This window comes from Tachypleus tridentatus, chromosome 3, assembly GCF_004210375.1.
Source record: "Tachypleus tridentatus isolate NWPU-2018 chromosome 3, ASM421037v1, whole genome shotgun sequence".
Classification (NCBI taxonomy): domain Eukaryota; kingdom Metazoa; phylum Arthropoda; class Merostomata; order Xiphosura; family Limulidae; genus Tachypleus; species Tachypleus tridentatus.
In genome coordinates this window covers 118,673,464-118,686,570 of record NC_134827.1, presented here as the reverse complement: position 1 = coordinate 118,686,570, position 13,107 = coordinate 118,673,464, and the positions used below count along the sequence as shown (strand labels likewise).

The 13,107-nt window shown below is 35.4% G+C and overlaps 2 protein-coding genes across 2 annotated transcripts in view; one reads left to right on the top strand and one right to left on the bottom strand.

Moving 5' to 3' along the window:
* The window catches only part of LOC143247861 (uncharacterized), a 64,194-nt gene extending 53,400 nt beyond the window's left edge, over positions 1-10,794 (bottom strand). Inside the window, exon 1 of the mRNA XM_076496416.1 lies at positions 9,962-10,794. Within this exon, the coding sequence (XP_076352531.1) occupies positions 9,962-10,624 (663 nt within the window). The 5' untranslated portion in view covers positions 10,625-10,794. The remainder of the gene's footprint in view (positions 1-9,961) is intronic.
* LOC143247859 (fatty acid hydroxylase domain-containing protein 2-like) overlaps positions 10,749-13,107 on the top strand; it is a 42,548-nt gene continuing 40,189 nt past the window's right edge. The window contains exon 1 of the mRNA XM_076496409.1: positions 10,749-10,771. Within this exon, the coding sequence (XP_076352524.1) occupies positions 10,764-10,771 (8 nt within the window). The 5' untranslated portion in view covers positions 10,749-10,763. The remainder of the gene's footprint in view (positions 10,772-13,107) is intronic.

Here is a 13,107-nt window from a genome sequence, read left to right as displayed (position 1 = left end):
GTGAATTTTCTAATTTCGTCAGAAATTCCTATTAAAAGATTGTAAACATAGGAAGGCTGGGAAATCTAAGTTTGGAACGTCGCTACACAATCAATGATAATTGTTATTTAGTCACGCCTTCCGACAGCCTGCCGTGAAACTTTTCATGCAAACTAAGATAGATTTTATTCTCAAAAAAGAAAACTAAAAATATAATATAAGATAAAATAATTTGGACACAGTGCACAAACTGCACTCAGCGTTGAAAGTTAAAAATAAAAATTTTGGCTAAACGTACAAAATTGTACAACAAAATTGGTATGTGAGCTTTACAAACAAAAGCAAAAGTACAAACAATAATAATATTGTTGTGGCGTTCTGTTTTTGTTAGGCCTGACATGGCCAAGCGCGTAAGGCATGCGACTCGTAATCCGCGGGTTCGCGCCCGCGACGCGCTAAACATGCTCGCTCTCCCAGCCGTGGGGGCGTATAATATGAGGTCAATCCCACTATTCGTTGGTAAAAGAGTAGCCCAAGAGTTGGCGGTGAGTGGTGATGACTAGTTGCCTTCCCTCTAGTCTTACACTGCTAAATTAAGGACGGCTAGCACAGATAGCTCTCGAGTAGCTTTGTGCGAAATTCCAAAACAAACAAACTGTTTTTGTTGAGGAGTTCTCTTAAACCATTTGGTGCAAAATAATCAAAAATCCAGTCCGTAAACGATAAAAAAATAGTGTATTTCTTCCATGGCATTTGTAAAAGCTTGCCTTGTAGACTTGCCCTAGACTTAAACTTATAATTGATACTAATTGTACACTAACGTAAAAATACACTTACTTGTAGTTTCTGACAGAAAATTTTAAAAAATCCAAATCCGGCTGAAACGAAACACTTATTCACTCTACTATGTTCTCAGCTATTTATTCGAAACTTCACTGATTCCATATTTACAATCTACCTCTGAATGTACTAGAACCTTCGACTCAAATTTCCCAGAATTTCCAAAGCGTTCCAGGCCTATCTGATCTCGACGTCATCATTAATACATGCAGCTTTCTCTAACAAACAAATTACAACAACGAAAGATTATAGCTTGTAACAATAGAATAAAACACAAATAATAGTGAGATTACAATAAAGTTTGTTAGCACAAACAACGATCAGTTGCGCGCCATCTGTTTGAATGTGCTGGGTGTTCAGTAGCGCTTATAATAAACAAAACAGGCACGGAGGTTTAACGTAAGGGTTAAACCAGATTTGTGATAAAGGCCTTCAAGAAAAATTGATACAGAAGTATCTTTTAAATGTATGAGGAGAAATTGGGAAAAAATTAAAACATCATTAGAAATTACTAATCGATTACCTTTAAAGGCTAAGCGTCAAAAATATTTGTATTAAAGATATAATGAAGGATTGTGTTTTCTTATAGCAAAGCCACATTGGGCTATCTGCTGAGCCCACCGAGGGGAATCGAACCGCTGATTTTAGCGGCTGTAAATCCGAAGTCATACTGCTGTACTAGCAGGGGTCTATAATGAAGTAATTACGTCTTTTTTTTTAGATAAATCATGCTTCTGGTACATAATCATAGTTTATGATAAGATTTAGTACAGGCCTTTGTTAGAGGTTTAGGGTAAGAGTTAATAAATGACCCCCGTCTAAGGTATATGGTAACAGTTAATACAAGCCTGTGTTAGTGAGGACTATACTCAAATCAAACACAAATAAGAAATTCCTACAATCAAAAATCGTTTAAAACTAAACGTTTGGAGTACCAATTAATTAAGCCAAGCTTCTAATAACGAAGATTAAGATGGCTGATGAAGCAAATACAAAACATTTTATTTACACTGTTCGAAGATTTCAGAATAACTTATTCCATCTGAAAATTGTGTTACAAAGATAGTTACTAATATTATAATATAATAACACAATCATTAGTTTGTTTGTTTCTAAATTTCGCGCAAAGCTACACGAGGGCTACCTACGTTAGCCGTCCCTATTTTAGTAATACAAGACTAGAAGGAAGGCAACTAGTCATCATCACCCACCGCCAACTCTTGGGCTACTTTTTACCAACAGATAGTGGGATTGACCGCCCATTATAACGCCCCCACAGCCGAAAGGGCGAGCATGTTTGGTGTGACAGGAATTTGAACTCGCGACCCTCAGATTACGAGACGACACCCCTAACCACCTGGATATGCCGGCCCAATCATTAGTTTTCTTTGAGATTAAGAAAAGTGGTAAACGAACGGATTATAGAAATATTGCAACACGATTGAGTTTTACGTAGGCACATTTAGATATAAATAGCTTTATTTGTGAATCGTTAAGGGTCTGGCATTCTCTAGCTATCAGTACTTTGTTTCATATAGAGGTCAAGGTCTGTGGTGATAGAAAAGTCGTTAAATGAGATAATGTCACATGTGGTTTCAAAATGTGAACGAATAGGTGAGTGGCTGAGTTTAAGTAGTAGACAGTTGATACTCCTAACTGTTCAGACTCTAGTTTTCAAGACGCATTTCATTTTGCCAATGTACGTGACCTTACATTCAATACAGGTATATTTATACACGAGCATTGAACGTCGAAATTTTAGCACTCGATCTTTGTACTGTGATAGGTGTTAAATGCGGAGGCTAGATCAGTATGTAGATTGGCTGATGGTTGGAATTTGTTATTTAGGAAACTGCGTTTATTTATAAAATCATTCGGATATCCATTATATAACACGTATTAATGTAAAGGCTAAGTTTTTTTTGTGTAAAATAGAATAATTAGAATAAAGATTATTATTTATGTTCAACAATGTCACAACCGAATTATGTTTGAAGAAGATAAAACTGTTGAAATTGGTTTAGATACTGGTAAAATTTCTGTTATAATAAACAGGTGTTTAGATACTGGTAAAATTTCTGTTATAATAAACAGAGGTGTTTAGATACTGGTAAAATTTCTGTTATAATAAACAGAGGTGTTTAGATGCTGGTAAAATTTCTGTTATAATAAACAGAGATGTTTAGATACTGGTAAAATTTCTGTTATAATAAACAGAGATGTTTAGATACTGGTAAAATTTCTGTTATAATAAACAGATGTGTTTAGATACTGGTAAAATTTCTGTTATAATAAACAGAGGTGTTTAGATGCTGGTAAAATTTCTATTATAATAAACAGAGGTGTTTAGATACTGGTAAAATTTCTGTTATAATAAACAGAGGTGTTTAGATGCTGGTAAAATTTCTATTATAATAAACAGAGATGTTTAGATACTGGTAAAATTTCTGTTATAATAAACAGAGGTGTTTAGATGCTGGTAAAATTTCTGTTATAATAAACAGAGGTGTTTAGATGCTGGTAAAATTTCTGTTATAATAAACAGAGATGTTTAGATACTGGTAAAATTTCTGTTATAATAAACAGAGGTGTTTAGATGCTGGTAAAATTTCTGTTATAATAAACAGAGGTGTTTAGATACTGGTAAAATTTCTATTATAATAAACAGAGGTGTTTAGATGCTGGTAAAATTTCTGTTATAATAAACAGAGGTGTTTAGATACTGGTAAAATTTCTGTTATAATAAACAGAGGTGTTTAGATGCTGGTAAAATTTCTGTTATAATAAACAGAGGTGTTTAGATACTGGTAAAATTTCTGTTATAATAAACAGAGGTGTTTAGATACTGGTAAAATTTCTGTTATTATAATAAACAGAGAGATGTTTAGATACTGGTAAAATTTCTGTTATAATAAACAGAGGTGTTTAGATGCTGGTAAAATTTCTGTTATAATAAACAGAGGTGTTTAGATACTGGTAAAATTTCTATTATAATAAACAGAGGTGTTTAGATACTGGTAAAATTTCTGTTATAATAAACAGAGGTGTTTAGATACTGGTAAAATTTCTGTTATAATAAACAGAGGTGTTTAGATGCTGGTAAAATTTCTGTTATAATAAACAGAGGTGTTTAGATGCTGGTAAAATTTCTATTATAATAAACAGAGGTGTTTAGATACTGGTAAAATTTCTGTTATAATAAACAGAGATGTTTAGATACTGGTAAAATTTCTGTTATAATAAACAGAGGTGTTTAGATGCTGGTAAAATTTCTGTTATAATAAACAGAGGTGTTTAGATACTGGTAAAATTTCTGTTATAATAAACAGAGGTGTTTAGATGCTGGTAAAATTTCTGTTATAATAAACAGAGGTGTTTAGATACTGGTAATGTTTCTGTTATAATAAACAGAGGTGTTTAGATGCTGGTAAAATTTCTGTTATAATAAACAGAGGTGTTTAGATACTGGTAATGTTTCTGTTATAATAAACAGAGGTGTTTAGATGCTGGTAAAATTTCTGTTATAATAAACAGAGGTGTTTAGATACTGGTAATGTTTCTGTTATAATAAACAGAGGTGTTTAGATGCTGGTAAAATTTCTGTTATAATAAACAGAGGTGTTTAGATACTGGTAAAATTTCTGTTATAATAAACAGAGGTGTTTAGATACTGGTAAAATTTCTGTTATAATAAACAGAGGTGTTTAGATGCTGGTAAAATTTCTGTTATAATAAACAGAGGTGTTTAGATACTGGTAAAATTTCTGTTATAATAAACAGAGGTGTTTAGATACTGGTAAAATTTCTGTTATAATAAACAGAGGTGTTTAGATGCTGGTAAAATTTCTATTATAATAAACAGAGATGTTTAGATACTGGTAAAATTTCTGTTATAATAAACAGAGGTGTTTAGATGCTGGTAAAATTTCTGTTATAATAAACAGAGGTGTTTAGATACTGGTAAAATTTCTGTTATAATAAACAGAGGTGTTTAGATACTGGTAAAATTTCTGTTATAATAAACAGAGGTGTTTAGATACTGGTAAAATTTCTGTTATAATAAACAGAGGTGTTTAGATGCTGGTAAAATTTCTGTTATAATAAACAGAGGTGTTTAGATGCTGGTAAAATTTCTGTTATAATAAACAGAGGTGTTTAGATACTGGTAAAATTTCTGTTATAATAAACAGAGGTGTTTAGATACTGGTAAAATTTCTGTTATAATAAACAGAGGTGTTTAGATGCTGGTAAAATTTCTGTTATAATAAACAGAGGTGTTTAGATGCTGGTAAAATTTCTGTTATAATAAACAGAGGTGTTTAGATGCTGGTAAAATTTCTGTTATAATAAACAGAGGTGTTTAGATACTGGTAAAATTTCTGTTATAATAAACAGAGATGTTTAGATACTGGTAAAATTTCTGTTATAATAAACAGAGGTGTTTAGATACTGGTAAAATTTCTGTTATAATAAACAGAGGTGTTTAGATGCTGGTAAAATTTCTGTTATAATAAACAGAGGTGTTTAGATGCTGGTAAAATTTCTGTTATAATAAACAGAGGTGTTTAGATACTGGTAAATTTTCTGTTATAATAAACAGAGGTGTTTAGATGCTGGTAAATTTTCTGTTATAATAAACAGAGATGTTTAGATGCTGGTAAAATTTCTGTTATAATAAACAGAGGTGTTTAAATGCTGGTAAAATTTCTGTTATAATAAACAGAGATGTTTAGATACTGGTAAATTTTCTGTTATAATAAACAGAGGTGTTTAGATGCTGGTAAAATTTCTATTATAATAAACAGAGATGTTTAGATACTGGTAATATTTCTGTTATAATAAACAGAGATGTTTAGATACTGGTAAAATTTCTATTATAATAAACAGAGATGTAAAAACGTTCAACTTCTTCGGTAAGCTAGACCTCTAGGAACGGTAAAGAATCATATTTTTCGAGTATGACTGTAATATTTGGGTGTTGGAAATTCAGGTAGGCAAATGGAAACTTATCAAAACAGTGAAAGAGTCCACAGAATGTAAGGGACAGGTCTGAATTCACACGGCCACTCGTGTTCATGATAACATAGAAAACTATTGGTTATCATCGCACCCAGCAGGGGTCTCGTCAACCTGGTCATAATGACGTCATTAAAGATGAAATGGTTTAGATTAGTGGAAAGGACAAGACGTTCCAGGAATTGTTTACGGGTATCCAGTTTTGTGTACTTTGGGCAAGCGATAAAGAATACAAGGTTTGTTGCCACACGGGACATTTTGGTAATAAGTGGTTTCAGGGATATTTTACATTCTGAGGATATCTGAATCCATTTTTTAAATTTACAGGCTTTGATTCTCTTATTATACACTTTCCTCGTCGCACAACCACATATCTAAGTTGGTGAACATTATGTTGTGTTTGTAATAGGGACACGAGTTGACATCTAAAGTAAACCTGTAAGGTCAGTACCCAATCAACGTTTTATATTGTTAAAAAGATACCATGACCTCTAAAAGCTCCCTCCCTCACCACGACACACACACACACTAAACAAGAAAAACAACACTTAAAGAGGCCGCGTTTAAAACATTAAGTTTTTCTCTAAGGCCTGGACGTACGTTACTCAATTTATCAGTACCCGTGTACGAGCCCTAAATATACCATCCATAAATATGTTGAATATTGTAACTAAAGCTCTCGAACCAACACAACTAGACGTTATGACAGATTACATATAACACCTGTTATTCCAACCTTGGGCAATGTGTGTCGGTTAAAGGATGTAAGCTAGAAATACGTGTATTCAAAAATACTTGTGAAGGCGGATGTGCTGACGTAAGATCTTAACCCAACAGTGGAAGAGCCCTGCTAAGAAGCTTATCTTAACCCAACAGGGGAAGATCCCTGCTAACAAGCTTTGTTACAAAGTCTGAATAGTGACTATTCTACACTTCGGTGTCATGTGAAGATAGCATATTAAACACTTTCATTTCACGTTCAGATTTGAAATATCAACACTTAACTGTAATTCTGTTCAGACTTCGTGATCACGAGAAACCAACTTGAAGTAAAAATATATCGCAGGACGGCTGGTGTGGGAATTATAACTTGTTAAATAGGTTAACCTAAGGATGGTGAAAACGTTGTTCTCTACTTTATTAGTAAGTGTTAATACCTATACCAGCCGTCCTGAGATACGTTCTGTTCAGAGCTGGAGCCGATTTATAACGATAGCACGAAACACATGTCAAATAGTCATGCTACAAAATGTTAGGACACACTGAACACCACAATATATACCAAGGTGTGGTCAAATAGTCATAGTACAAAATGTTAGGACACACTGAACACCTCAATATATACCAAGGTGTGGTCAAATAGTCATGCTACAAAATGTTAGGACACACTGAAAACCACAATCTATATCAAGGTGTGGTCAACTAGTCATGCTACAAAATGTTAGGACACACTGAACACCACAATCTATATCAAGGTGTGGTCAAATAGTCATAGTACAAAATGTTAGGACACACTGAAAAACACAATCTATACCAAGATGTGGTCAAATAGTCATGCTACAAAATGTTAGGACACACTGAACACCACAATCTATACCAAGGTGTGGTCAAATAGTCATGCTACAAAATGTTAGGACACACTGAACAACACAATCTATACCAAGATGTGGTCAAATAGTCATAGTGCAAAATGTTAGGACACACTGAACACTACAATCTCTATCAAGGTGTGGTCAAATAGTCATAGTACAAAATGTTAGGACACACTGAACACCACAATATATACCAAGGTGTGGTCAAATAGTCATAGTACAAAATGTTAGGACACACTGAACACCACAATCTATATCAAGGTGTGGTCAAATAGTCATAGTACAAAATGTTAGGACACACTGAACACCACAATATATACCAAGGTGTGGTCAAATAGTCATGGTACAAAATGTTAGGACACACTGAACACCACAATATATACCAAGGTGTGGTCAAATAGTCATGCTACAAAATGTTAGGACACACTGAACAACACAATCTATACCAAGGTGTGGTCAACTAGTCATGCTACAAAATGTTAGGACACACTGAACACCACAATATATACCAAGGTGTGGTCAAATAGTCATGCTACAAAATGTTAGGACACACTGAACAACACAATCTATATCAAGATGTGGTCAAATAGTCATGCTACAAAATGTTAGGACACACTGAACACCACAATATATACCAAGGTGTGGTCAAATAGTCATGCTACAAAATGTTAGGACACACTGAACACCACAATATATACCAAGGTGTGGTCAAATAGTCATGCTACAAAATGTTAGGACACACTGAACACCACAATATATACCAATGTGTGGTCAAATAGTCATAGTACAAACTGTTAAGGCCCGGCATGGCCTAGCTATACCAAGGCGTGCGACTAGTAATCCGAGGGTCGCGGGACACACGCCCGCGTCGCGCTAAACATGCTGTGGTCCCAGCCGTGGGGTGTATACATACTGACGGTCAATCCCACTATTCGTTGGTAAATAGTAGCCCAAGAGTTGGCGGTGGGTGGTGATGACTAGCTGCCTTCCCTCTAGTCTTACACTGCTAAATTAGGGACGGCTAGCACAGATAGCCCTCGAGTAGCTTTGTGCGAAATTCCCAAACAAACAAACAAACAAAAACAAAATGTTAAGGCATAATGAACACCAAAATTTGTATCAGTTTGCTCCTGAAGAAGAAAGGTCCACCTTTTGAAAGCTTTTGGGTTACAGAGATTTCATTTTATCACAATCTATCATGCCATAATGTGGCTAAATTGTAGCTATAAGACTGAATAACACGCAAATGCTAAGCCTAACATTCTATATTTTTCTCCAGTGATATTTACCTCTCAAGAATCAACTTTATATAACTTCTCCTAATTATTAGCGATTTATTTCAACAAGAAGAAGAATTGCTGAAATCCCAACGTTAAAAAAACAACCTATAATTTAACAAGTAAAGTTTGCTAGATTTCAGTTAAAAATTCATAATCGAAATCACTTTTCAAAGTTCAAATTTACGCAAACAAGAGAAACAGACGGTTGTGACAAGAGACAAATTTTGTGTCTCACTTTTTTTTTTATTAATAACTGAATATCCGATATTTAGAAGAGACATATAAATATTAAACATTTCAATTACTCATACAAATAAAGTAAATTATTTTTTCTAGAAAACACTGATGTTCAGAGTTCAAAACTGTGTGATATAACTCAGTAGTAAAGGGTATATTTCACTTTCTGTTTCATTCTATCAAACACTAGCTGGATGTTTAAGTGGTAATGTTGCTGATGAGTGTTTAAATTATTAAACAGTTTATAAACAGGTTTATACCAGACCTAACACAACCAGAAGGAAGCTTGTATCGGCGTCGATCGTATTACAAGAACAGCGAAGTGCTGTGATATTATACACGTTTTATTACTACAAAGTTCCTAGATTAATTTCAGAAACTGGTTCTAAGCACATCTGATAGTTATTTCGAGATTTGCTTTAGTCACGGTGACATTTGAAAATCTGTGCTTTAATATTTGATAGAAACTCAATTCGTGCCATGTCTTCATAGAATCCCCATCTTTCAATATTTACCATGCCTTGGTAGAATCCCCATCTTTCAATACGTACCATGCCTTGGTAGAATCCCCATCTTTCAATACTTACCATGCCTTCATAGAATCCCCACCTTTCAATATTTACCATGCCTTCATAGAATCCCCATCTTTCAATACGTGCCATGCCTTCATAGAATCCCCATCTTTCAATACGTACCATGCCTTGGTAGAATCCCCATTTTTCAATATTTACCATGCCTTGGTCGAATTCCTACTCTCCCAACAAGTACCATGCCTTCATGGAATCCCCATCTCCCAGTATGTGCCATGCCTTCATGGAATCCCCGTCTTTATGTGCCATGTCATCGCCTGTACTTTAAATTCAATGTTTAATCTAATTGGGTAGAAGATTTTAAAGAAACCACTAAATAACCGCCAGAGGGTCAGTATTTCAACATGTGGTGCGATAGTCTGGAACATAACGTTAGCTGTGGTTTAAATACCTTAATAAGTAACAGTGGTTATAAGGAAACCCCTACCTTTCCGTATGGCTGAAATAGGCAGGAAATACTGGTTCGAACCCGGTTCTTCATACCTCTCACTGTTCCCGACACCGACATAATGGCAGAGTCCTTAACGTCCTGTTCTTCGCTCTCTTCGCAGGACTGCTCAGGACCAGGTTCCAGCTCGTGCAGGTGAAACCTTAATACGGTGTTATGGTCATCGGTACACTTCCTTCCCACGTGCCACTGGCTCGGGTCACCAAATCCCGAATCGTGTTCATGGCTGTCATCAGACAGAGAACCGCGGTCCCAATCATTATCACTCCCTGTGGCACTGCTAGCTCCACTACTGGTCTCACTACCGTCGATTCCGGCCAGCTGGGTGTTAACGTGGCTTTCCTCCATTAAAACTTCGTGGTCCGCGTGTGTGTCGCACGTTCCTGGACAACCGTCTACGGACGGCGTGTTCTTCACGTCCAATACCTTAACGGGGCAGGTATCCATACAAGTGTTATTTTCTACCTTTAGAACGTGCACGTGAGCTCGATTCACTTGACTGCCTGCCTTAAGAGGTGTACGACAGCCTTCAGTGTTTCGCTTGGTCAGTTCTTGCTTCTCCGGTACCACTACTGTGCCGTTGACCACTAGGGACACCGAGTGACAGGACGGTTTGGCGTGTTCTACATTTGTTCCGAACATTGTTTGTTCTCTTGACTAGAAACGTCCAGAAAGAAGACCCTTCTCATGAAACAACTTAGTGGAACTCGAGCTGCAGGCGGAATACCAGAGCTGCAGAACAGGTTTTGGTGGTCACGTGACCCGTCTCAAGGAAGGCCCTATGTATAGGTTGATCACCTTTTCCCGCCTACTTTATTAATGGAAATAGTGCTAACACACAGTAATAGCCGAATGATAAACACCTGCTAACTGAAACAGCAGAATATGGGATAGAGTTAATTTATGTGAACAAAATGTTCTCCTCACTTGTTTTTGTTTTATTATAAATTAGCGAAACGTTTGAAACGTCTGATAATAATTAAAAACTTATGGTAGTTTCAGTTGCAAGTCAAACAAACTAAAATAATCTGAGTCTAAGTTACCGACATTTGAAATTAACTCAGTTTACGTAAACACGTTGAGAAACAGCTCACCGCCATCTTACTTTAGACGTTGAGTGTTTCCGTTCTGTCACCTGGGCCTACGTGGTGGTATTTTAAAATGTATTTCTTCCCGTACACTTAATGAGGAATGTTAGGCTAAAGAAGATATAGAAACCCTGGGAGCAGTAGACCGTGTAGTATGGTGTAATTATTTTAAATTCTTCTCTCCAAATTACACTCTTTCTTCTTTTACACCCATCAGTTACTTTATTCAAAACAAATTCATTCAGCCATGAAAGAAATCCACTTCTATGTTGTTATATTTGTTCAGTCATAAATTATAATAGTTATTATAACACTCGACCCTCCTTCATAAGGTGGGCCAGCAGAAACTTTACAGACTTAGGAAACTTAATATTGGGATTTGTTTCCTGCTGTAGACGTAAGAGACGCAGCTTTGCTGTAACGCAGATAACAGCAACTTATCCATAAGAAACAACGTAAATACGGAGTTCTACAGATGGAAAATGAATAAATTATCTCTAAAAGATCCAAACAAAGAAGATATGGAGTTGGAAAAGAAACAAAATTAAAACAACTCTTCTTATTAATGAGAGGCTTTGGGAGACATCTAGAAACAAGAATATATTGTAACTCTGAGAAGCAGTGAGTCAGTTCTCGGTTTGTTTTATTGATCGAGAAGTTAGTGAAATGTTTGAGTTATTATTGGTTAACACAGATATTGAGTACTCCATAGATTAGCCCAGTGGCATATTTAGGTAGGGGCTAGAGAGGGCTCAGCTCCAGGACTCATGATCTTAACTTTATTTTACGTAAAATTACATGGAATGTAAGGTCCACAAAAGTTATTAGTCCCTGGGCCCACACAACCTTAAATCCATCACTGGATTAGTCGTGAAATTCTACAAACAAGTTTGGTTGCATACTTGTTTTGTTGCTATTATCTAATACATTTCTCTTGAAAAAAAAATGTTATTTGTGAACTGAAAATAAAGGAAATTATACAAATAACTACACAAGGTAGAGAAGGACAGAAGTTTGGAGAGGCTTAACATTCCCATCCTTAACAGAAGATTTTTGTCGTTAACCCTAAATTGTTATTATTATACAGTATATATGGAGAAATACAGAGAGAGTAAAAGATAGCGTATATGTATGATCCAGGAAAGTTTATATATTTATTTATCAACCCCTCCACGTGACAGAATAGCTTATCTAAAGAAAAAACTCAAATGCTGTCTACGAAGGCAGACATTAGGTTCCTTAAAGGAAACTAAGTCAGAACAATGTAAGGTAGACAAGAAACTTCTCTCAAAATAACATTCGTTTACTGTTCAACATTCTTCCCGAAGCGATCAGTTTTCGGTCGGCGACATCACTCTGTTTAAAAACTTTAAACAATGACAAAATTTAGTGTTTTCACTTTCTATTCTACTTATATTTGATGTGGTTTTTCGCGTGACTTACTAATTTGCATATTCATAAACCGGTCTTGGTATTTTTTCATAAAAAACAACAACAAAGTTATTTATTAGTGTGCTAAAATGTAGGCTTAAGATATTTGTGGAAGCCCAACAAACATATATTCTATATAATAACAAAGTGTTTATTCTTGAATAAGGTTTCCAATATTAACAGTGACGTGATACGTAATGTTGTATACAGGACATTTGTAAGTAATGCGACAAAATTTGTTACCCACTCTATAAAAAAACAAGTTTTAAGGGGGGATGTAGCTGAATAAAAAAGCTATGCTAGGCTGGTTAATGAATTTATAAAATAAGTGAACCAAAGAAGACAGAGATAGAAATAGACATATCCCTTGTTCACAGAGCAGACTAAGCAGCCTTGACTTTGACATATCTCTTGACCACAGAGCTGACTAAGCAGCCTTGACTTTGACATATCCCTTGTCCACAGAGCAGACTAAGCAGCCTTGACTTTGACATATCTCTTGACCACAGAGCAGACAAAGCAGCCTTGACTTTGACATATCTCTTGACCACAGAGCAGACTAAGCAGCCTTGACTTCATATCCAAAATCAAATCCTTACTTTTCCA